General features: G+C 30.0%; 1 protein-coding gene across 2 annotated transcripts; it reads left to right on the top strand.

The window, feature by feature from the left end:
• The first annotated feature begins 658 nt into the window (after window positions 1-658).
• Window positions 659-26502, top strand: LOC129942062 (facilitated trehalose transporter Tret1-like). 2 transcript variants are annotated; one of them, XM_056050858.1, is made up of 6 exons: window positions 659-812; window positions 24566-24679; window positions 24761-24919; window positions 25109-25251; window positions 25311-25419; window positions 25481-26502. In XM_056050858.1, the coding sequence occupies exons 2-6, from the start codon at window positions 24625-24627 to the stop codon at window positions 26386-26388; spliced, it is 1374 nt and encodes a 457-aa protein (XP_055906833.1). In that variant the 5' UTR covers window positions 659-812; window positions 24566-24624; the 3' UTR covers window positions 26389-26502. The 2 variants fall into 2 exon arrangements, with proteins under 2 accessions (XP_055906833.1, XP_055906832.1); XM_056050857.1 differs by lacking the exon at window positions 659-812 and adding an exon at window positions 12219-12372.
• Window positions 26503-27482: the final 980 nt, after the last annotated feature.

Genomic DNA, 27482 nt, shown 5'->3' with positions numbered 1-27482 from the left:
AACGTTATTTTTCAGTGCACAAAATGATTTTAGAGATGAAACCATTTTTTATTGATAAAATTTTCGAGGTGACAATTTTTTTCAGGTTTTTTTATAAATAAGGTCCACTTTATATTAAGTATGTACCACCATTACCCCCATTCCCCTCAAATAAAATGTGAAAAAATGTCAATAACAGTTATTTTCAATTGCCAGTATGGTTATTTTCTTATACATGTTAAAAAAAATATCGGGCCATTCCTAATTGTACTCGGGCCCAACTTTCTCCAGTTATGGTCCTGACAATAATCAAACAATTTGGGCTTCGCCAGAGTGTCTACAAGTTACCTAAATAGTTTATTAATTAACTAATATAAGTTTCTGATAATTATTTACACTAACAGGTAGGTAATAAATCACATCACTTACAATTCAAATACTTAGCATAGATAGGTAAGTATAATGTACCTACAACTCGTCTGGCGTTAAGCGCGTTATCATTGCAAGCAGAACCCAGACCTTGTTAAATGGATATGAATTGTTTTTGATAAGTGGAATCTCTTTAGATATACAGATTGTTGTCATTCATATATATCAGACATACATATGTATAGATAAATCAAATCATATGAAATGTCATAGTTTCTGAACTGAGAACAATTCAATCGTTTCTGTTTTCTTGCCTGTGGCAGTTCATAAGTGCTGTGTTGTTATAAGATCGTTATAAGATTTTTTAAACGCCTAATTTTTGCTCGTATAGCGAATAAATTTTAACTCGTTTTTGTTATTGTTTTGGATCGAGATCGATTAATCGATAATCTTATCAAAAATTGGTAATTGTATTCGAATCATTTTCATAAATCTTTTTAAAATAAAAAGGGCGGAAGCATAGAAAGTTTATCTGATTGTGACTTTGTTTGTTTCAAGTTTAATTTAAAAAATACAAATTGCAAGTGTCAAGTTCCAAATTTTGAAAAAAAATAAATTAAGAAACAGTTTTGAATGTTGTTGACATTTATTCCGAGATTTATATTCAAAAAAAGTGAGACAAGAACTAGGCAAGTGTATATTAATAACCTAAATAATAATTTTCTATCCCACTTATGATCTCGATATTAAATAATAAATTCCCCACACTTATTCTCCTGTTTAAGCTCCAATTTTGTTTTTAAAATTAATTGATTTATTTTGTATTTAAATTAATATACACATTAGTTGGTAACAACTTCTTGGGCTTATGAAAACAAGGAATTTATCTAATTAATTGAGTTAGGTATCAAAACAAACGTCGCAAAAGTTGCCGGCTACCGATAAGAACATCATTTTTTGATTGCAAAAACTGGTTAACCGGCCACGAGCGACGCGACGCACGCCTTGCCGGTAGGTTTTAACCGGTTGCAAAATGTGGAAGCGCAAAGCACAACAAATAACTTTTCTATCTTTGAATTTTAATTTATTGTTTACCATTTCATATCTGAAATTTGTATGGGAGTATCGGAACAATCCATTAATTACGATGCAAGGCACACCAAACGGAACAACTTATTGACCTTAAGTATTTTTAAGACTCGGAAAAATACGGAAATACGAGTAAACGAGTATTATGGTCAATAAATATTATTCAACGCACGCATGTCTAAGGTTGATGACACATCTAAGTATTGTTAGTATTTTAAAATAATCTGTTTATATATTTATCAACGATTGAACGTGTTCTGCTTCTGATTACGTAAAGTAAGATTTTACGTATGTATTATATATATATTAACTGCACGTTAAGTATCCAATATGAAACAAAATTAAAACAAACGTGCTTAATGTTTTATTAATAAAAACACAAAATATTTATTGTTTTATAATAAAGGCTTCTCGATACTTTTTCAAGCACCAGTTGAAATTGAAAGTGCAGTATTAATGGAATGTTAAACACCTTATACTTGGATTGGTGGTGTGTCAATTCATAATTTGTTAATTTTTGTGAAAAAGTCGTTTACAAATTTATTTAAAAGATATTTAATCACAACGTGCATACAGTTAGAATATACATATTTCTTAAAATAAGTGAGTTGTAATTTTAAAATTTATAAATTTATTTCAGTTATATTTGTAAACCATTCAAAAATTTAAACAATTCAATAAATTTTGTAGAAAATGTTGTTTTTCAATTTCAGGCCGTGAATACAATATTTGCTTAGTTGGAATTGATTTTTTTTACAAAAACGTAATCTGTGTCTAATAACGAACCCTTTTGCTTGTTTTTAACTTCGACGTTTTAAGAATTAAAATCAAATGTTTTTTGAGAGATTACTGTGTTTTGTGTTATGGATACCATTTTTTTGTGGGTTAGGCGCCAGTTATAGATATCATTGGTTTTCATTATTAAAAACAAACATTGGAATTTTTTTGGCAGGTAGTTTATAGCTTTAATTAAAAATGTCTGTCATTGAAAAAAAATTCCTGATTCAAAGCCACAGACAAATTTTTACCGACAAAAATCTGTCATTCGAATTGTGTGAAAGTGGAACACAAATCAGTGCAACGATTCGTTTTACTTTTGAACATAAAAGTATCAGCTGTTCAAGAAATGAATTTACGTCCGGAAAATAGAAAAATAAATTTTCAGACACAAATAAATACGTAATTACACTTTTTTCTCAAAATGTGTGATTTCCGATCGGTCAGTATATAATTTTCATTTCTAATAAAAGGGAAACACCGTTAAATATCGATTTAAATATTTTTCCGGATCAATTTCAATGATAGCTATTACTGGCGCCTTATATCTCAAGAACCAGTGAAGATTTCGACTTCAAATGAATTTCGTTTTACGAATAATAATATCAAAATATGCAAAAAGAATCTCTTAAGAAATAACGTCCAACCAAAAAAAATGAAATAACCTCTCAAAAAATTTAATAGTAATGGTAGGTGCTTTATTTTTGGTAAAATAAGTTGCTGTTTTTTCTCAAAATATTGAAATAAAATTGTAAGATAATTCTCAAAATTTCAATCCTTTTAATTCATTATCTGCTTTGACGTATTTTATGCCTTTTTGGGAGTTTATTTCCCTTTATGACTGACGTTTACGAGTTCAGCCATAGAAATTCAATGTATGCTATCATAATGAAGCTTTGACCTCACGTTTCGTTTGACAATCGTAAGGAAAGAACGTTACGTTACGTAATGTGACTCCAAACGGAAGCTCTAGTTAAAATTTTCTAATCATTTGTTTTGTCTGACAGCATCAAAGCTGTACAAAAAAAAGTCAACAAACAAAATACGTTTCCTTTTGGAGGGATTACCATTGTTTATAATATAAATATCATTAAAAGCAACCTCGAAGCAGGCCCTCCGTAACGCAGACGAAGCCGAAGCTGAAGGGTGTTTGTGTTTCAGCCATTAAAGTTTTAGGATTAATTTCATAAATAAATAAAACTCCAATTATAGCGGTTATTTTTCGAGAGTTATTTCACTCCGCTGGCCGCAGCAAAAAGAACTTCCAAAAAAACTTTTTTATTATAGCAATAATAAATGAGAAATTTGATTGATCAACACTGATTTTCGATTACAATATCTCGAGACTAAATGATGTTATTGACTTAAAAATTATATTGTTTTGTATATCGTTGTATTAATATTTTGTTAAACTTTTAGAAATAAGAACGGACGTGCACGACTTGAAAATGATCAGTGTGGGTCACATACCAGGCCTTTTATACTTGAGCAAAAAACAAACAAATGTAAAATAAAGTTTGAGTGCAAGAGTGGCTTATTTACCGCCTAGGCCACATTATGAGCTAAAATATTTATTTTTATTGTTTTGAAACTAAGTAAGGCTAGTTATGAAATTCCTGCTTGCTCAAAGGCAACCAGTAAATTCAGTAAACATGAATCGTAACATTTCTTAAGGTTGTAAACATGTTTAATTTCAACTTAGTTAACCATTTGAACCACTTTTTTAAATTCCCATGGGAAGCTATTGTAATGGGTCCGATTTGTCAAATTGAAAATTTTGACATTTCTCGACTTTTCAAGTTCCCTAGAGTCGAAATAAAAGAATTTTAGAGAGATGTCTGTGCGTGTGAACATACGTTCGTCCGTACGCTAGCGCCATTTTCTTCGTCGTCCATAGCTCAAGAACCAGAAGAGATATCGACTTCAAATAAATTTTGTTATACAGATAACAATGCACAAAGATGCTGAAAAGGCTCTCAAGGAATTATATATTGTAACGTGATACCAACTAATATATTTTTGGAAACAAATCGAATCAACTTTTTTTTATAAACAAAAACAAACTGAAAAATAACTTGTCAACTCGAAAATTTTTGTGTGCAACGAAAAATAACGTTTTTAACGTCTGGTAAAATTTTGAGAAATATCAAATTGATAGTTATTTTTATAAAAAAAATAAAAACCTAAAAAAACATTACTCAAAGTTGGTAAAACTTGAATTTCGACTCAAATATCTTTTCAAAACTTTGAGATTTTCGTTTCCATTTAATTTTCGCTTACAAGAAATATTGTTTTTAACATTCGATAAGGTTTTGAGAAAAATCGAATTGATAGTTTTTTTCTCCAAAAAATAAAAACCTAAACCTAAAATTAATAAGAGTTGGTAAAAATTGATTTTCGACTCAAATATCTTTTCAAAACTTTGAGATATTGGCTTCCAACTTAGTTTATCTTATAAGAAATATGTTGTCAACATTCAGTAAAATTTTGAGAAAAATCTAATTGACAGTTTTTTTTACAAAAAATAAAACCTAAAAACGAAAAACAATACTAAAACTGGGTATAAATTTACTTTCGACTCAAATAGCTTTTCAAAAATAAAAAATTGTTTTTAAACTTTTTTATTTCACAGAAAATATTGTTTTCGATATTCAGTAGTTTTTTATATAAAAGAACAACAGTCCGTTTTTTCGCAAATACGCAAATTGAATAAAAACTACTGTTCGGTTCTTGATATCTCTCAAATTAATTTCATTCATCCAATTTATAAAAATTTAAGAAATGCTACTAAAATAGGTAAAAATTTGTTTTCGACTAAAGATGTTTTTAACAAAACTAGATTTTCAAACTAAACTATTTCTTTTTATGACAAATATTGTTGGTAATTTAAAAATTTGTAAGAATAATTCAACTGACAACTTTCTTAACCCAACACGAAAACCTACAAACTTTTAAGCAAGACAAATCGACAGACGGGATGGAAAGTTATCTGCGTTGTTCGCATCCCAGCCTCTTTTTCAAATAATAATAATGGAAGTGCTGTTCTAGCGATAAGCGATTGATGATGTCACCACAGTTTATCATTCTTAACTTTAAAATCATATAAAACAACCATTGAAATTTTTAATGCGTTGGAAAAAATCTGAAAAATCAAGGAAATGGTTTAAATAATATATTGCGATAAACCGTTCAGCGAAAAAAGGAAGCGAAAACGTCGTTTACCTCAGAAACCCAGCGCCGCCGTTGCATCGCCGGCCGTACCTACTTTTGGCACATCTTTACAGATAGACCGAAAGAGATTACCGAGTCATAGGCGTTAAGATGCAATGCATTTGAAGTGATTTCCCTCCCTATTTCAACTTTCGGAAAAGTTGTAGTTTTGATGAATTTTTTCTCAGAAACGCGACCACTACGTGCTGGCACACAAACGTTTCTGTTATCGCCTTTACTAAGACTACATACAATTTTAATATCAACTGGTTTGCTCTCACACCAAAAATTAGCCGTCAGCTCCTATTTCTTTTATTGAAATAAAAAATTATTCTTATTTAAATGTCCAAAAGTGCTTCGAAAAAAAATTAAAGCTGACCAACTATTGCAGCTGCGTATGAAGTTGCATTTGCTTAATGTGTATTTGCAGTGTCGAGTGCTCAAATAAATGCATACTTGAGCCAGTCTGACAAAATGTAAAGCTTTTATTAACGCAAATGACAAAAGTTTAACGCAAAAATTTGTAGCAAAAGTGTACAAATTAAAAATGTACAGGTAAATAATATTTAAACAATTGTGAATTTTTATGGGTAATATCATATTAATTTGACAGTAATCAGAGTGTTGATAACTAAAAACTGTGAGCGCAAATAGTGCCACTTATCTGATGGCACTTATTTCGCATCTTTTTGGTTGCGAAATGTCAATCCAAATTGATACAGCTCCGTTTTTATTGTGTTTTTCAAATTTAACTATTCCGATAGAACTTTTTAAAAAACTAATCAAATAGGCCATCAAACAAGATATTAATCTTAATATTATAACATAAGAAATTAAAAAAAATACGATCAATAAAATAAGAAAATAGTTTATTACCAAAACAATTAGATATAATATCAACACAACATTTTTAGTTAACCAGTCCTTTTTTAATCTAATCTTCGTATACAATTTGGCAATATGAAAGAAGGAAATTGAAAATATTTTGCCAGTTTCGATTGGTGGCGTTTAAGATTATTGACACCCCATCTATCGCCGGCAATTGGGAAGGTAGTTTATAATTTTACGTTAAATTTAAAAGATTTTTGTATTTACTACTTTGTGGAACACATCCTGTAACGCTCCACAATAACAGATCAGAATATCTACCAAATCATATTCACCTAGGTTTAATCATTAGAATTAATTTAAGGCACCGTGCCATAAGGTTTTTGCAGGTCGCAGATCATGTGCAAGGCGCGCTTAAGTACCATAATTTTGTCTATTTCTCCGCTCGTTAACCCCTCAAGTTTCTTGCAGTCTCAAATATTGTGAGTATTAATAATTAACTTATGTATGTTTTAAATATGAAAGAATTTTAAACAAACTGTTTTTGTAAATTAACATTTTGACAGTTGGCTGCTTTGAAAATATTGAAATAATAAATAACATAAATTCAATTAAAAAGAACTTTAATTAATTTTTACACATGTGTTTTCCATTTGTTTACTTAGCTGATATTCTCTTAAGTAATTCTTTAATAAATTGTTTAAGAAAAATCGCATTCTTATTATTTGACTACTCATATGCAAGGCACTCAAGGTTTAGATCTTTCAACCTCTTTCACCACATCACAATAGGAAAGTAGCTTACGTAGCACAGCACCATAAAAGAACAAATATTAAATATTATTATTTGTACCGCAAAATTTGACAACAATAATAATAATGCTATCGGCTGAGTTTTGTATTTATAGTCTTAAACAAATAATTATCGCGTCAAAAAAAAAACATTAAGAAAATGAAATTTAAATAAATAAATAAACAAATTGTTTGCTATCTTTGAAGTAATGTACGGCGTTAAATTATTTTATTGAAAAAAAATTTCCATGGAATTTCTGAAAGTACATTTTACTACTTTTTATCGTACAAAATTTTGTTTACCTAGTTGTTTTTGGTTTACTTTTTAAACATTGTTTTGCTCTATTTTTTAAATAAATTATTTTAAACTAGCTAACCTGATAGACGTTGTTCCGACCTAGGGTTTTGAGATAAGAAAAGCAAGCATTATACAGTTGGAAAAACACGTATACTCCTCATTTATAATCGTTCATTGTTTTATTAGCATTTTTAACCCAGTAGACCTAACATAGGAATCCATACCAGGGAAGAAGAAATAGAAAACAGGACCATATTAACAAATGTTGTATTGGTCTTTAGGAAGACGTATTCAAAACGGAAGAGATGTAAACAGATGATTAAACCCTGACACTTTTCGGATTTCGAAAAATCAACTGTCAAAGAAAAACCTTACTACAACTTAGCAGGCTTTTATTGTCGCTGTGGGTTGATATTAGGTTTAAGCCCAGTTAAAAATAAGAGGTTTCCTTTTAAATATGTCAGCAGCTGTATCTTTTGAAGCTTTTATCTTTTGGCATTTGAGATGGAATGATACATTCTTCAACAACATATTAAAATTAATAAAATATACCAAGAAAATGGTAATCATTTTCGCGATTGTGCAAGAAAAGATTTCTGAAAGTGATATTTTTTGAAGAGGTGATCACAATTCGATGGAATTCGAAGACGTATAGCCGCCAATTTTATTACTTTTGACATATAAGAACTCTATCGCAAGTATTGCATTTGTTAAAAATTTCAAACTTGGAAATAAAGGTTTCAAGCCGATACACGCATGACGTTTTTTTTTATTTTTTTCTAAACAAAAAATAACAACAGTCCCTATACAAATTTCTTGGCCAAGAATCGAAAATTAGAATTTTTCCAAAAACAAACCGATAAATTTGTATTAAATTTTCCCTAATTTTTTTCTTAATATCCCGGGGATGATGAATCATCGGCTTTTCAAACATAACCTATTGTTTTTGGAGAGAATCCTTCAAGGAAATCAAAAGTGTATCTAATAATCGTTCAGGCCCACAATTTATTAGTAACGATTGTTTTTGAGAGGTTTAAGAAAATAACATTACATTAATTAGATTACCAAGGGTTCATTTTGTCAGCTTTCAACTTATTTATTTAAAGTTTAGTTTGACATTTCATTGAACATTGAATACATGTACTTTTTTAAAAGGGAATTTTGTTAAGCGATGAAGCTCACTTATGGTTAAAAGGATACATCAATATACAAACGTATCGTATTTGATATTTGAGTTTGATAACCATATAATTTCACGTTACGGACCCGTGAATTATCATACGGATCCTTGCGATTTTACGCCGCCGAAGAATGTATCGCAAAATTGGACTTTCAGATTAGACTACGTTACAGCAAGACTTGGCGACCATATGTAAGCACTCATATTCAAATTATGATTCCAGAAGATAAACATTCGTATGAAGTAAATTGTATGTAATTTAAATAAAATTAACTTTGTTTTATTGCATTTCAAAGTCTTGTACCTCTAAAAAATAAAGTTTAGAAAATAAGAAATCCAAAATTCTTGAAGAATGTTTCCAAAACGTGAAAGCTATGTATGAAAGCATAAATAAATGTGTTGATATGTTAAACAGAAACCATAAAACCCTGTTAAATATCTGGCTTAAAGTTTTAGATCTTACGTAACCATGGAGGCTAAAAAATAGGTGCTTTGTTCATTTTTTTTAAGTACTTACAAATCAAATCGAAATTACAGAATCCGGATATTATTATCATGTCATACATGACACACTGTTAACAATAATTTTTTAAAGTGATTAATTTCGAAAATGGCGTCTGTGCAACGTTTTCGTGATGAAGACTCCTTTTTGTCAGGGTCAACAGCAGTAAGCATAATGAAGTAGGTAAGAATAATTTCTAGGCGTTTGAAGTTTTAAGTAGAAGAAAATCATGAATCATTGTGCAATACTACTGCAAAAATACTAAAATTCTTAAAACAAGTAATTACGGGTTTTTCTCGGGCATAATCGTTTTTGAGGTACTAACGAGCTTTTTAAAATTTAAAAAAAATAATAATTTCGAAAATTCTTGGATGGCCTTAGATTTTTGTTTGATAAGTAGTGAATCGCAGTACTTTGATAACAGCTATAAATAACTCTGCAAAAAGTGTAACAAAAGTAAAAATAACGAAAGCTACTATATTGCTTCAAGTAACTGACCCACAATGTGCATAACATACACAACAAATTCTCTTCTTACATATAAAATAAAATATAATGACATTGATAACAATAATAATACTTTTCTTCCATCAACTTATTTGCCAAACCTACATACATGAAAATATTGTATGACATAAAAACTTAATTAAATTTAACTCATCATATTATATTATGATTTAAAAGAAATTCTAAAAATAACAACACAAAAGATCACACGTAATTATTGAATCAGATTATACTTTTATCTTTTTACTTATAACACGTCTTTGCAATTTAAGATAATTTTCTTAATTCGTATTGCACAAAAATATATGATCTTATCATTAGTTAAACCATTCACTAAGTAATTAACAGAAGTCTGATAGTCTTGGAAAATAAGTTACATATCTCCTTGAGTACACTGATTCACTGTAACAGTCAATTTTGCAAGTGGAGTTTTAGCAATATGGCTACAATAACTCGTCAAAGTTTTGATTTTTCTAGTTGAAAGATTGTTAACATTGACATATACACTACCAACCACAAGCATGAGGCCACAAATTTGTCAATCGATTTTTATACCTGTTGAGTGTTGATAGCTTTGTACCCAGAAACGTTGACTGTTTATGAAAAAAATTATAGACAAATTGGAAATGAAAGTTTGAATTCCCCAAGAGAAACAAATAAACTAGGTTATAAAAACGTGCTTCACTGGGATGAGACCATAACTTTTATCAACCCTGTAGGAGTAGATGGAAAGTTGTGTTGCTTGAAAATCCAATGCTGACGTCCAAAAATGTTATTCATTGACCGTTCCAGCTACCATTTATAGTTTTTCCCTTTCATTCTTGCGGACAATAGCTCAAAGACGGTTGTGCCACAGCGGATTATAGCTTCTCACACCTTTTCACCTGATGAACGGCTATGATGTCTTTTCAAAATAAGCTTTTCCGTCTTTTTCATCAGCTAGCTTCTAAACTTCACTTTCACGACTCAAAATATAAATTATAGTTCTGAAATTCACTTTTATTGATATCGATTTCATTTTTTTCGAACTCAAAACGTAGAGAATATCCGTGTTCTACATTTCGATATTTGCGATTTTCAAATAATTTGAAAACGACCATAGTAAGTTGGTGCGTTTCGAATTCGACAAGGTGAAAAGTTGCAGTTTATACGGAACGGACAAACTATTCAAAATGATTTTCAGCACTCCAAATGTCAATTCCATAACATTTCGAATCAAATAATGTTGTTTTTAAAACTGACACATTCAAAAACTAAGCTTCCACAACAGAGTTTTTCCTAAACTATTTATATCATAGGAAACTTCTTATCGCAAAGAACTGCATACCTAGATCTATCTGGTATGAAAAAGACGGAACAAATAAAAACATAGGAATTTATGAAAATCAAGTTGTAATCGCCCTTCCTATTATAGAAAAGCTTTCGATCTTGATTTAGCTGCGATATTCTATCATGGGTACGTACCGTCAATGCATCCAATGACGCCAGGAATATTGAATTTGTCAAAAAAATCTCGTTTTGGTTTACTTTGATCTTCATCGGACATAGGTAGCAAGTTTTATCCAACTTGGGCAAATTCGATTCTCCATTATTTCTAGTACCAAAGCGATATCAGCATCCTTCCCAATTGACCTTTGGAAGCTTCCTCGGCAAGAAACCGCAAAACTATGGCTAGCTCCAACGTTGTAGGAATTGAAGATTGTTTATAATGTAGCTCAACAGTTTCCAGCACCATTAGGAAGGCACTTTCAATAAGACGGTAGTATGGAATGAACCTACATGAACGATACAATATAATAATTGCCAGGGGTTAACTTTTGTTATCAGTCTTAAAATAACATTTAAAAACAAATTCGTAGTAACCAAATCGCTCGAAATGCAGAACACTTAAAATAAATTCAATCGATTTGCAATTTCGATTTGCAATTTCGATTTCGGTTTCATTTCACTCGAATTCTTGAACCTAACTGAATTACTTACAATGGTCTTAGTTCTGTTAAGTCTCTTTGTTATTTCAAGTAATGGGAATCCTAAATCCTGGAAAACATTATATAAAAGTCTTTCCGGAACCTACTTGTGTTTCAAAATAAATCAAAACAGTTATTTTCTATACTTTCCTAGACGGAAATCTTCGAAATGGCCTCATACTACGCTTTTTTAGAAGTTCATTATTTATTTATGTAAATCCCAAAGCTATTTAATAATTTGTCCTTCAGTTTTATGAATTTGTATTGAAGGACTCCTAACTTATCCACAAATAATAAAAGTTTATGATTATAAAACTTTCAGCAGGTATGAAAAGCAAGAATATTTTTAAAAATGTTTGGCCTCATTCTAGTGGTTGGCAGTGTACATAATTACTCTAACGACACTCTATTAACTTTTGTTATAAGATTAGATTTAAAGTAAAATAAAACGCATTTTATGTAACTTTTTAACACCTTACAATTTCTGCATTTTGAGATGTGACTCTAAGTTTCTTTTAACCCAGAAAAATAAAAAAATAAAACTGTTTATTCATTTGCAACTCTAACATGCAGACTATTCTTGCAGTCTCAGCGATTCTCTTTTCAGATCAATTAAGAATCAAAATGATGAGGAAGTGTAAAGTGGAAACAACAATTAATCAATCAAAAACTCGCTACTTGGCTTTAAAGTTATCAATTGGATAACACTCTCTTCTAACTGAGAGAACATATATAATTTACCTACTTACCCATATCGAGTGTGGCAAATTTTTAAAACAGTTTCATTTGCAGTTTCCATTACTATAGTGGATTTTCTAAGAGCTTGGAAGAAATAAAATAGTAATGCAGTTTTTTGACAATTTTGTGATTGTGAAGTAAAGTGAAAAAATATTCTATTTGTTTAGTAAAAAACATATTTGAAACAAATAAAATATGTTTAGCTTAATATATTTTATATTAACTAAGTTATAGTTTAAAGTTTGAGTGGGTGTACTTGAATTAAATTCACATAGAGATATTCTTTTGTTTCTACTTAAAATGGTCTTCAATTAATAATTGAAGAAATGAAGTGCAACAAGGTTTAGCTTAAGTATAACAAAACCACCTTCGACTTGGCATTCATTCTATATAGGGGTCTAATCAGCTACTTCGATTTGAGCTGATAAACCACTTTAAAAATGAGTTTGTGGACTAAAAACATAAGCTCGAAGAAGGCCGTATCGAAATAGTGCAAGTGCAAGGTTGGAATTATTAAGAATTTTTACACAAGTGGTCTTTTGCTTAGGACCTTCGTAAATGTTTGTATTGATAAATCATTATAAACGACCATAATAAACTCTATACGTAAAGTCATACTTTCAAATCATCTAGCTCATGAAATTAAAAATAGGGTCCGCCGATTAAGTTCTAATTTTTAACTTCCCATAGGAAGTTATTGTAATGGGTCCGATTTGTCAAATTGAAAATTTTGACATTTCTCGACGTTTCAAGGTCCCTAGAGTCGAAATAAAAGATTTTTAGAAAGATGTCTGTGCGTGCGTGTGTACGTACGTTTGTACGTCCGTACGTCCGTACGTCCGTATGTCCGTACGTCCGTACGTCCGTACGTCCGTACGTTCGCGACGTTTTTTTCGTTGTCCATAGCTCAAGAACCAGAAGAGATATCGACTTCAAATAAATTTTGTTATACAGATAATAAGGCAGAAAGATGCAGAAAGGGCTCTCACGAAAATTGCGTGGGTGGTTTTTTTACTATAGCAGTTTGAAAAAATGGTGAAAATTTTGGTTAACCCTAAATATCTTACGAACCAAAAACGCTAAAGACTTGAATTAAATTTTATATAATAGATTGTAACGTGATACCAAACAGGTATATTTTTTGAAAAAAATCAATATAACGGTTTTTTTTTTTAAATCAATAAAACTGAAAAAAAAAATTTGTCACCTCCAAAATTTTACGACTGAAATATGATTTTATCTCTAAAACAATTTTGTGCAACGAAGAATAATGTTTTTGACATCTGATAAGATTTTGAGAAAAATCTAATTGACAGTTTTTTTATAAAAAATAAAAATCTAAAAAAAAAACATTATTCAAAGTTCGTAAAAATTGAATATCGATTCAAATATCTTTTCAAAAACTTGAAATTAAGGCTTCAGTTTTATTTTATCTTATAAGAAATATTGTTTTCAACATTCTGAAAAATTTTGAGAAAAATCGAATTGACAGTTTTTTTTACAAAAAATAAAAACCTAAAAAAAAATTTTATAAAAGTTGGTAAAAATTGATTTTCGACTCGAATATCTTTTCAAAACTTTGAGATATTGGCTTTAATTTACTTTTATCTTTCAAAAAATTTTGTTGTCAACATACAATTAAAGTTTGAAAAAAATCGAATTGACAGTTTTTTTTACAAAAAATAAAAATCTAAACAAAAAATTTATAAAAGTTGGTAAAAATTGATTTTCGACTCAAATATCTTTTCAAAACTTTGAGAAATTGGCTTTTATTTACTTTTATCTTTCAAAAAATCTTGTTGTCAACATTCAGTTAAAGTTTAAAAAAAATCGAGTTGACAGTTTTTTTTACATAAAATTAAAACCTAAAAAAAAAAATTATAAAAGTTGGTAAAAATTGATTTTCGACTCAAATATCTTTTCAAAACTTTGAGATATTGGCTTTTATTTACTTTTATCTTTTAAAAAATCTTGTTGTCAACATTCAGTTAAAGTTTGAAAAAAATCGAATTGACAGTTTTTTTTACAAAAAATAAAAACCTAAAAAAAAAATTATAAAAGTTGGTAAAAATTGATTTTCGACTCAAATATCTTTTCAAAACTTTGAGATATTGGCTTTAATTATCTTTTATCTTTCAAAAAATCTTGTTGTCAACATACAATTAAAAATTGAAAAAAATCGGATTGATAGTTTTCTTTACAAAAACTAAAAACCTAAAAAAATAATTTATAAAAGTTGGTAAAAATTGATTTTTGACTCAAATATCTTTTCAAAACTTTGAGATATTGGCCTTAATTATCTTTTTACTTTCAAAAAATCTTGTTGTCAACATACAATTAAAGTTTGAAAAAAATCGAATTGATAGTTTTTTTACAAAAAATAAAAACCTAAAAAAAATAATTTATAAAAGTTGGTAAAAATTGATTTTCGACTCAAATATCTTTTTAAAACTTTGAGATATTGGCTTTAATTTACTTTTATCTTTCAAAAAATCTTGCTGTCAACATTCAATTAAAGTTTGAAAAAAATCGAATTGACAGTTTTTTTACAAAAAATAAAAACCTAAAAAAAATGTATAAAAGTTGGTAAAAATTGATTTTCGACTCAAATATCTCTTTAAAAATTTTAAGTATTGGCTTTAAAGTAATTTTATCTCATAAGAAATATTGTTGGTAAAATTTTAAAAAAATCGAATGGACAGTTTTTTTTTACAAAAAATAAAACTCTAAAATAAAACAATACCAAGTTTTACTTGGTAAAAATTTACTTTCGGCTCAAACAGCTTTTCAAAACTTAAAAATATTGGCTTGAAACTTATTTTATTTCACAAAAAATATTGTTTTCGATATTCAGTAATTTTAATATAAAAATCCAACAGTCCGTTTTTTCATATAAAAAATAAAATCTACAAAAAGAGTACGCAAATTTGGTAAAAATTGATACGAGTACATAAAGACAAACTTTTAAGCAAGACAAATCGACAGACGGGATGGGAAGTTATCAGTGTGGGTCGCATCCCAGCCTCTTTTTTTGAAAATGCTATAAGAACATCGAGTGTAGCTTTGACTGTGTGGCAGCGCCGTCCTGTTAAAACCAAATGTTGCCAATATCCTCCTCTTCAATTTTTGTGAACAAAAATTGGTTCAACATGGTTCGATAACTCCTTGCTCATTTTCGAAGAAAAATTGGTTAATTATGCCTCTGGACAAAAATCCGCACCAAACAGTGACTAGTATTGGGTGTATCGGCTTTTCAATGTATGCCTGCGGGTTTTCTGTGCCCCAAATACGACAATTTTTGCTAGTTTACATACCTGCCAAGATCAAAATGAGCTTCATCTGAAAAGATGAGTTTTTTTTTGCAAAATCAGCATCTTCTCTAAGAGTTGTTCCCAGCGTTGTTTAAGCGTATACAAAACCATATTCGATCAGCGGAAGGATAAAACTAATTATCTGTTAAAACAGACACGAGCTAAGCATTAATATTCACGAAAAAAGAGGCTGGGATGCGACCCACACTGATAACTTCCCATCCCGTCTGTCGATTTGTCTTGCTTAAAAGTTTGTCTTTATGTGCTAGTATCGATTTTACCAAATTTACGTACTATTTTTTATAGATTTTATTTTTTATGAAAAAACGGCCTGTTGGGTTTTTATATAAAAATCACTGAATATTGAAAACAATATTTTCTGTAAAATAAAATTAGTTTGAAGCCAATATTTTATAGATTTCAAAAGATATTTGAGTCGAAATTCAATTTTTACCAACTTTTGTTAAATTTTTTTTTGGGTATTTAATTTTTTGTACAAAAACCATCAATTCGATTTTTTTTTAAATTTTACAAAAAAACAACAATATTTTTTGAAAGATAAAAGCAGTAAAAGCCAATATCTACAATTTTTGAAAAGAAATTCGAGTCGAAAATCAATTTTTACCAGCTTTTATAAATTTTTTTTTAGGGTTTTTATTTTTTGTAAAAAAACTGTCAATTCGATTTTTCTCAACATCTTTCAGAATGCTTAAAACAATATTTCTTATAAGATAAAATAAGTTTAAAGTCTAACTTTCAAGTTTTTGAAAAGATATTTGAATCCATATTCAATTTTTACCAAATTTTGTTAATTTTTGTTCGGTTTTCAATTTTTTATAAAAAAACTGTCAATTCGATTTTGTTCAAAATTTTACTGAATATTGACAACAATATTTTTTGAAAGATAAAAGTAAATTAAAGCCAATATCTCAAAGTTTTGAAAAGATATTTGAGTCGAAAATCAATTTTTACCAACTTTTATTAATTTTTTTTAGGTTTTTATTTTTTTTGTAAAAAAACTGTCAATTCCATTTTTCTCAAAATTTTTCAGAATGTTGAAAACAATATTTCTTATAAGATAAAATAAGCTTGAAGCTTTAATTTCAAGTTTTTGAAAAGATATTTGAATCGATATTTAATTTTTACGAACTTTGAGTAATGTTTTTTTTAGATTTTTATTTTTTATAAAAAAAACTGTCAATTCGATTTTTCTCAAAATTTTATCACATTTTTAAAACATTATTCTCCGTTGCTCAAAATTGTTTTGGAGATGAAATCATATGTTAGTCGTTAAATTTAGGAGGTGACAAATTTTTTTTTTCAGTTTTTTTGATTAAGAAAAAAAACCGTTATATTGATTTTTTTCGAAAAATAAACTTCTTTGAGATCACGTTACAGTCTATTATATAAAATTTAATTCAAGTCTCTAGCGTTTTTGGTTCATAAGATATTTAGGGTTAACCAAAATTTTTACCTTTTTTTTAAACTGCTATGGTAAAAAAACCACCCACGCAATTTTCTTGAGAGCCCTTTCTGCATCTTTCTGCCTTATTATCTGTATAACAAAATTTATTTGAAGTCGATATCTCTTCTGGTTCTTGAGCTATGGACGACGAAAAAAACGTCGCGAACGTACGGACGTACAAACGTACGTACACACGCACGCACAGACATCTTTCTAAAAATCTTTTATTTCGACTCTAGGGACCTTGAAACGTCGAGAAATGTCAAAATTTTCAATTTGACAAATCGGACCCATTACAATAACTTCCTATGGGAAGTTAATAAGCACTAGTTGAATAAAAAAAGTTAGATGGCGGACCCTATATTTTATAGCAATTACAAATAGAGTACCAACAATCTTTCGATAATACGTATGTTATTTTAAAACCTATTTGATTTTTAACTTACAAGAATTCTCGTTGTTCACAAAGAGAAAGAACTCCATTATTACTTTTTAACAATGTTTTAGAAAATCAAATTTAACACAGTACGTTCATAACACTGTCCAACAAGATTATGTACCCTGGAAATTGAATTGTATGTTTCCAAGGTACCCTTATTCAGCTAATATCTTCAATATTTAATAAAGTACTTTAATTTCTCATTTACTCTTTAAAAAATCTCGATTAGACTTTAGACTGTCCCAGCATTGAAGAATAACATTTAATCATTAATCTTTAATAACAAGAACATTTTTAGTTTTCTAATAACGAAACCGTTTTCCAAACAAGATTATCACATCAAGTTTTTGGAATATATTTAAAAAAAAAAATGGCTGGGAATCGACCCACGCTGATAACTTCCTATCCCGTCTGTCGATTTGTCTTGCTCGAAACTTTAACCAAATATTCATAACAATATTTTGTGTAAGATAAATAATTTAAAGTCAATACCTTTCTTTTTTTCCTAATATCCTTGAGTCGAAAATCATTTCTTTTTCGTTGTTTTAGTATCTAGGTTTCTGTGTTTTGTTTTGTAAAAAATTAACTTAAAATTACCAACAATATTTCGCATAATATGATGAAATACATAGTTTTATTTTAAAATCAATTTTTGTAAACGAGATCTTTGGTGAAAAAAAAGATTATCAAATTTAGTAGCATTTCTTGCAAATTTTTATTTCTTGTATAAACGAATACAGATTGGATTTTTCTAAGAAATTTTTTTTAGTTAATTAACAATACAATTTAGCGCAGAATGAAATCATTTTGAAGACAATACCTTCATTTAATCGAGTGATATCGAGAATCGATTATCAATTTTTTACCAATTTGCTTATCTGACTGTTAGATTTTTATAAAAATTTGACTGAATTTCGAAAATTATATTTTCTATAATATGAAATTAGTTTGAAGCCAATGGGCCATATTCATAGTTCTTTGATAAGTTCTGATTTTGTCTATGCTAAACCAAACTTCAGTTTATGTTATTCATAGACAATTTAAACTCATTTTAAAAGGTAGCCTGGAGTCAAAAAAATAACCGCGACGGAACCTATGTTTAAGCTGTTTTTAAATCTATAAAACTTCAAAAATAAGGAAACTGATTCAGGGGTGGAATCGGCTAAGGTGATCGTTGATAAATGACAATCAAAATGAGTGAATTTGATCTACATAAGGTGATAGTCAAATTGATTCCTAAAAAGCTGTCACAAGAAAATGTCATAGTCGTGTTTAAACAAATAAGTTTATTCCGAATAGACCTCACAAACGACTTAAAAATGTTCTTAGTTCACTTTGTTACTTTAAAAAAACACATTCCTGTGACCGACAAAGTTTACGACATTCAAAAAAAGGAGGAAAAGTAAGAATTTTATTTAAAATCAGCCAATTTGAAACTTTTATTAAGATATTTTATAAGAATCAATTTAAAATTTCACCAAGGCAACAACGAATTTTGAAAATTTGAATCTAAAATTGTTTAAGGGGGTATTCTGGTCTAAAAATAAAAAAAAAATCAATTTTTTTTTCTTTTCATATTTTTATTGTTTAACTGTTTAAGAATATGTCTACAAGAGGATTTTCCCAAACTCAAATTATTTTCGGAGAAATAAGTATTTTGCTGAGCAGTCATCCAAATCGGTTGGGCTGCAACTAATAGAACAAAAGACATAATGGGGTACTTTGAACGCGTTTTTCTCAGAACTGTCTTTTTGAATCTGATACCCACGATTTCTCAGGTTCTGCCGAACCGATTTACTTGAAATTTTAAGAGAGTCTTCTTTAGGGACTTGTCTACGTCTGGAACTACGAAAATCCCCAAATTTTTATTTTTACTATTTTTAACAAATCGAAGAAGGTTCAAAAAAATTGTAAATTTTTTGAATTTTTCTTTAGACAGCCTCCATTTTGTAAAAAAAAAGAGGCTGGGATGTGACCCACACTGATAACTTCCCATCCCGTCTGTCGATTTGTCTTGCTTAAAAGTTTGTCTTTATGTACTCGTATCAATTTTTACCAAATATGCGTACTCTTTTTGTAGATTTTATTTTTTATATGAAAAAACGGACTGTTGGATTTTTATACAAAAATTACTAAATATCGAAAACAATATTTTCTGTGAAATAAAATAAGTTTCAAGCCAATATTTTTAAGTTTTGAAAAGCTATTTGAGTCGAAAATAAATTTTTACGAAGTTTTAGTATTGTTTTTTTTTAGAGTTTTATTTTTTGTAAAAAAAACTGTCAATTCGATTTTTTAAAAATTTTATCAAATGTTGAAAACAATATTTCTTATGAGATAAAATTACTTTGAAGCCAATATTTAAAATTTTTAAAGAGATATTTGAGTCGAAAATCAATTTTTACCAACTTTTATAAATTTTTTTTAGTTTTTTATTTTTTGTAAAAAAACTGTCAATTAGATTTTTTTCAAACTTTAACTGAATGTTGACAACAAGATTTTTTGAAAGATAAAAGTAAATTAAAGCCAATATCGCAAAGTTTTGAAAAGATATTTGAGTCGAAAATCAATTTTTACCAACTTTTATAAATTATTTTTTTAGGTTTTTATTTTTTGTAAAAAAACTGTCAATTCGATTTTTCTCAAAATTTTTCAGAATGTTGAAAACAATATTTCTTTTAAGATAAAATAAGTTTGAAGCCTTAATTTCAAGTTTTTGAAAAAATATTTGAATCGATATTCAATTTTTACGAACTTTGAGTAATGTTTTTTTTAGATTTTTATTTTTTTTTTTAAAAACTGTCAATTCAATTTTTGTCAAAATTTTATCAGATGTCAAAAACATTATTCTTCGTTGCACAAAATTGTTTTAGAGATGAAATCATATTTCAGTCGTAAAATTTTGGAGGTGACAAATTTTTTTTTTCAGTTTTATTGATTTATAAAAAAAACCGTTATATTAATTTTTTTCAAAAAATATTTCTATTTGGTATCACGTTACAATATATTTTATAAAATTTAATTCAAGTCTCTAGCGTTTTTGGTTCGTAAGATATTTAGGGTTAACCAAAATTTTCACCTTTTTTTCAACCTGCTATAGTGAAAAAACCACCCACGCAATTTTCTTGAGAGCCCTTTCTGCATCTTTCTGCCTTATTATCTGTATAACAAAATTTATTTGAAGTTGATATCTCTTCTGGTTCTTGAGCTATGGACGACGAAAAAAACGTCGCGAACGTACGGACGTACGGACGTACGGACATACGGACGTACGGACGTACGGACGTACAAACGTACGTACACACGCACGCACAGACATCTTTCTAAAAATCTTTTATTTCGACTCTAGGGACCTTGAAACGTCGAGAAATGTCAAAATTTTCAATTTGACAAATCGGACCCATTACAATAACTTCCTATGGGAAGTTAAAAATGTTTGTAACTTTTCCGTAGTTCCAGACATTGCGACATTATTGTAGAATAATAATCTTTTTTAGTTTTTGATTTCAGATTTCTAAGAGAGTTAAAATCGTGGGTATGGTCACGCACCAAACTTTTGAGACGCACCACTCCATCAGCTGATAACTAACGGAATTTTGATTTTTTTTTTACTTTTTTATTTTTTTTGTATGCTTCTAATGTAAATAAATAATGTGTAAAAAAATTGATATTAAAATTGTTGATTGCTTTTTTCTACAGCACTTCAAAAATTACCTAAAATTCATGTCTCTAGACCAGAATACCCCCTTAACGGAATTCAATTTGACTATCAAAAAAATGATAGTCAACTATCACCTGAGCCGATTCCAACCCAGAAAATTACGTTGGGAAAAATTTTATTTGAAAATTTAAAAAATAATTAAAACGTCAAGACTTAAGCATACATACATACATATGTATATCAATATTTTGATATTTTGCTGGATGATGTTGGAATTGTTTCACCCAACAGAAAACCAAAGCTCTACTTAACCGGGATCGACCCCTTTGAAAATGAGGACGTATTTGTATAAAAAGTATCGATTCGAGAAAAAAAAGGCAAGTTTATGATTGACCTTCTAAATTTAAGTCTTGACATTACCAGCGCGACTTGCATACAATTTCTCAACCAACAGCTCTCCAGATTACTCCTTCTCTTTTGTTCCCCTCTACAAACGGTTTTGCATAGGTTTAAGTGAAACTGTACTAGAATTCTAGGAGAATATATGTTCCTTAAACCTGGGGTGTAATCGACTAAGGTGATTGTTGATTGTTGATAGTCAAAATAATCGAATTTGATCTGGGTTAGGTGATAGTTAAATTGATACCTAAAAAGCTTGCACACGAAATATGTGATAGTCATTTTCCTCTAGCTACCAGACGCTCGCAAAAAACGAATGGAACTGTTTTCAGTTAGTTCAGTTACTCAAGGTAAAAAAGCACATTTTTTAGACCGACAAAGCTTACGAATTCGCAAAAACACAAGAATAGTATGAATGTTATTTAAACACAACCAATTTGATAATTTTATTTAAAAATTTTATATTTTTTTATTTTAAAATTTTGTGACAATTGTAATCTGAAATTGTTCAATTGAATTGAATTGAACTGAGTTGAATAATCTTACACAGACGCACGGAATGAAAATCATAGTCAAATTTGACTATCAAAAATATCATAGTCAATTATATACTTAGACGATTTCAACCCTGTTTTTAATAAAACAGAGCTGACGAATTCTTTATAAATAGGAACTGTGTCTAACCTAGATGTTAAACTTAGACTCCAGTTTAAATAGACTTGTGTTTAAAATATGACTATGGATATGTCCAAATATTTTTGAATAGTTTTCGTAATGTTTTTTTTTAAGATTTGTATGTTTGCCATCTATTTGATTTTTCTCAATGTTCAAAACAATATTTTTAATAAGATAAAATTAATTTGAAAAAGATATTTGATTCAAAAATGTTTCGGATACGTTTTTTTATCACGTCAAAATATATAATACAAAATTTAATTCAAGTCGCTAGCGTTACTCGTTCTTGAGATATTTTGGGTTAAATTGCTATGGTAAAAAAAAAACACCCACTCAATTTTCTTGAGAGTAATTTCTGCATTTTTGAACTTGATGTCTCTACTAGTTCTTAAGACATATTAAAATTATCATATCGCGTAAAACAGTTTTATTAACATTTTGTTTTTGTACGATTCGGGCAGTATTACTGAACTTTTGGACATGAAAACTTTTTTGTGTTTTAGAACATTTCAAATAAAAAGAAGTGTTCGGCTTTATTGCTCAATAAAATAAGTACAAGATTTTAAAAGTGTTATATCTCCCGTAAATGGCTCTGTTGCCCAAAAACGGATTTAGCAGAAATTGGCACAAAAAGCCCAAATTGAATGTCATATTGCACCAATCACTTTTTAAATATCATAACGCCCAAATGACTAATTCACATATCGCTCAAAAGATGTATTGTGTTTCTATATTTGGGCATTCTGACAAAATATTTGTTTATTTAGGGCACAATGACATCTTCAGTTTTAAATTTTATCACCCAAATCCAAGTAATAAACAAAAAAATGTCAGATCGGCCAAAAACTCGAAACGTCAAAATGCGTAACAAATTTTTGTGGCTTTATTTGGTAGCTAAGTAAGGCCAATTTTCTAAGTGAAATGAAAAGGGAATTTGTTGCTTGCTCACACCCAGCATTATGGCTTATAAACAGTGAAATTTGTATAGGGGTGTTGCCCCTTGTAAGCCCTCTGCTTGGGCTCACTATAGGATCTGGGGTAGGTGCGGTGTAGTGTGCATGCAAAGTTTCCTTAAATCCATGCAGAGAAAATTTGCATACACCAAACTTCACACCTATCTCAAATATTATATTGAGTTCAAGCAGAAGGGTTGCAGGGGGACAGCGTGCCCCCCATACATACCTTAGTGTTTATACGCCTCAAATCTCAACGACGCAATATCTTTTGGTTGAAATGACATTTCTAAATTTGGTTGTTACGACATTAAAAGTCGTTTTAAGTGATATGACATGATATGATTTGGGCTTTTTAACGTTTTCTTAGTGATATTTTATACGACGTTCCTCTTGTTGGGCCTTATATCATTTTATGTTCTGGGATATATGTCGTCTGGTATTAAGACATAAGAAACGAAAGAAATCATAATCCTCATAAATTTCAAAAAAGCCCAACTTCAGAAAAAAATTCTTTTGTGCAAAGTGACAACTAACAAATTGGGCGTTTTTTTATTTTAAATTAGTTTGGGCATTACTCCATCTGCTTTGGGTTTTTTTGTAATTTTTTTTAAAGTTTTTGTGCTTTGTGACATTTTGCGAAGTATGTGTTATAGTTTTGAGCGTAAGAGACCTAACCTAACCATAACTTATGACAATTCTTAGAAACTAAATTAGTTACTAAAAATATTCGAATTTAATCTAAAAGGAACAATTTGCATTGCGAAATAATTATAAAATGTCTTGTATTGTTTTATTTTAACTTTACCTTTAAAACACGATGCATTTGTTTACAACATTTTTGAGGAAGTTTATTTTCAAACCTTGACCTGATGAAGAATGTAAAAGTCAAATTCGAGAGGCTTGGCCTTAGAAAATCCATTTGAACTATGTTAATATGTAATTAGGTTTTTTTATTTTAGTTTAAATCTATCAAAACGCATTTTCCACTTTCGACTCCATTGGACAGGCCTACAATTTTCTAAAGATCTATATCTCCATATCTTCAACCTTGTAATGGGAACTGGACATAATGATGAGCTGTCAAAATAAGACGAATCAATTATATGAGAAACGTTAAGGAAGACCAACCGAATTTCAAAACAAACCGTTTTAATCATGTTCCATAGACCAAATTTATCAATGGAAAACCCAATATAATCAAAGTACGACTATTCATCTCTTTGATTGTCCTTCTCGTGTTAAAATACTCCCCTTATGATATGACAACATAAAGGACTTGCTATCTAATATGAAAATAACTATTTCAAAGTTTCTTAATTTAATGAACAATTTATTCAATTTTTATATCGCAATTTTAAGATCGCATTTTATTTGCTTAGTTTATTTAAAATATTTTTAACATTTATGTTTTTTTTTCTTTGCAGTTACATGAAACTATTTTGATCGGCTTTGGTTCAAGTAAATATTAAAAACATATTTCAAAATGTACCTGCCAAAAGCTCCCAAGAACTTTCGTTCCTTATTAACAGCTATGTGTGGTAAGTTCAATAACTTAATTTTCTGTTCTTAATCAAAATAAGAAATTCATAATTCTGTTTTTATGTTTTTTGTTATAACAGCTGATATGTCAAATTTCGCTCTTGGAACTTGTATAGGATGGTCATCTCCCATTATACCAAAACTTCGAAATCAAACATATGACAGTCCACTTTCACAGCCAGTAACAACAACAGAGGAAGGATGGATAAGTTCAATGGTCACAATTGGAGCTGTAGTTAGTAAGTAATGAGTTTTAACATAAAAGCTTATAAGAGAAGATTGTCACAAAAAAAAAAACAGTGTCAATTCATTTAGTGTGCTGTCAATGGACAGTAAGTCATCTGAAGTATGAACTGTCAAATATGACAGTAGCCTTAACAAATTTCATGAATTGGACTTGGTTTTCTTATTTTTGTATTTTTTTTAAGCTTCTCTCTTGGCTGGACCGATGGGAGCTAAAATAGGAAAAAAGTGGGTTCTTCTCTTGGGCGCAACACTAATCGAACTTTCATACGTCTTTCTTTTACTTGCAAGTGAAGTTTGGATGTTTTATGCCGCTCGTTTACTTCAGGTAAATTAATATATTTTTGTATTATTAAATTGACATAAAATCATACATTTTTATAACAGGGTGTTGCTGGAGGGCTATTGATTGCGACATTGCCAATGTATGTTGGCGAAATTGCAACAAACGACAATCGAGGATCACTTGGTTCCCTGATGACCCTATTCATGGTTGGTAAGTTGATATAAAATATGCCCAAACGTCAGGAATATTCTTTATCAATTCAATGTTCCAGGTGGTATTCTCTACGCCTACTGTATAGGACCTTTTGTAAGCTACATGGCCTTTCATTGGTGCTGTCTGGCTGTTCCATTGATATTTATTGTATCTTTTCCTTTCATGCCAGAAACACCCTATTATTTGGCAAAAACTGGCCGGAAAGTGGAATTATTGAAATCCTTGAATTTCCTTCGAGGCAACACTGACGAAAAAGCTGTAGAGGATGAAATGAATCAAATACAGAGCTCAGTCGACGAGGACGCATCTCGAAAAGCATCGATCTTTGACATTTTTCACGATCGCGGTAATGTCAAAGGTCTCGTCATCTGCTGTGGCCTTTTGATGTTTCAACAATTCAGTGGCACGACAGCTGTCACCTTCAATAGCCAAACGATATTCGAGAGTGCCAAGTCAACTCTAGACCCTGCTGTGGCTACAATAATTCTGGCTCTTACCCAATTGGTATCGAATTTCCTGACACCGTTTGTTATAGAACGGACAGGTCGTAAACTAATCCTTCTAGCGTCGGCACTCGGGATGAGTTTATCCCTGTTTGCACTGGGAGCATTCTTTTATGTTCAGGCCTTCGGTGATGTCACACCCTTGATGTGGATTCCAGTGCCTGCTCTCATTTGTTTCAATATCTCATATGCATTTGGGTTTGGCCCAGTTCCATGGGCGATACTTGGTGAAGTTTTTCCCTCGAACGTCAAACCAATGGCTGCGTCAATAGCATCGACCTTTTCTTGGACAAGTAGTTTTCTGTCGACACGTTGGTTCCCTGACTTGAATGCTTTGGGTCCATATTATGCGTTCTTTTTATTTGGCATCATGATGGCTATCGCGATATTCTTTATTTTGTTTTATGTCATAGAAACTAGAGGATTAAGTTTGCAAAAGATCCAGGAAAAATTACATTCTTAAAAATGTAGACGAATTAAAGTGACAATTGCATCCAAAAAGTATTTATTTAAGTTATTATTAAGTCTAATGTGTTATTTGTTATTTAAATATAAATAAATTATAAAGAAATGGAAATTTTGTTCTTAATGGAGTTATACTTACTTAATTAGGATGGCTCTACAGTGGGTTCAGGTTCAAACTGCATAATGGCTGAATCACAAACACGCTTCAGCTTCGGCTTCGTCTGCGTTACGGTGGGCCTGCTGCGAGGTTGCTTTGAATGACATTTCTATTATTTCATCCCTCCTAAAAGCAAATATTTTGTCTGTTGACATTTTTTTTACAGCTGTTGAGCTGTCAGACAAAGCAAATGTTCAGAAAATTTAACTAGAGCTTCCGTTTGGAGTCACATTACGTTCTTTTAATTACGATTGTCAAAGGAAACGTGAGGTCGAAGCTCCATTGTGATAGCATGCATTGAATTCCTATGGCTGAACTCGTAAACTTCATTTATGTCATTTACTTATTAAATATGATGTCCGGAATATGTCCGACGCGGTTAAGACCTAGAAGTTTCATGATCCATTTGATCAGTCCAAGTTCCTTTTTCCAATAAATTTGGCCGTTTGGCTTCAATGCTTTTTTTATAATTAGAGAAGACCAAAAGGGCTTTGTATACGTTTAATATACCAAGGACACAGTGTGGGCATTAGGAAAAGAGGGAAGGGTTGGATAAGAGGTGTCAGTGTACATTGATTTGAATTCATGAACATTGCAATTATAGGGAAAGATTGAACTTGGCAAGGCATTCCACATTCGCGAAGTACGGCTAACAAATAATCTCTGTACTTTATAGTACGGCCGAAGTTGGGCTTAAGGGTAAACTGATGGATATTCCTTGAAGCGCGGGTATTACGGTTAAGTTGTTTAAGGAGAGGAATGCAACTGGCTATTTCACTAGAGCATAGTCCGTTAAAATAACGGTAAAAAATCGTGAGACAAGAAATATTACGACAATGCTCGAGTGACGAAATCCAGTTAATGATTTTCATGTCACCGATCAATTTAAAAGCTCTTATTTAAATATTGTCCAAGAGGCTTAAAAAAGTTACTGG

The sequence above is a fragment of the Eupeodes corollae genome, chromosome 1 (genome assembly GCF_945859685.1).
Source record: "Eupeodes corollae chromosome 1, idEupCoro1.1, whole genome shotgun sequence".
Classification (NCBI taxonomy): Eukaryota; Metazoa; Arthropoda; class Insecta; order Diptera; family Syrphidae; genus Eupeodes; species Eupeodes corollae.
This window is presented reverse-complemented; position numbering and strand designations above follow the sequence as displayed.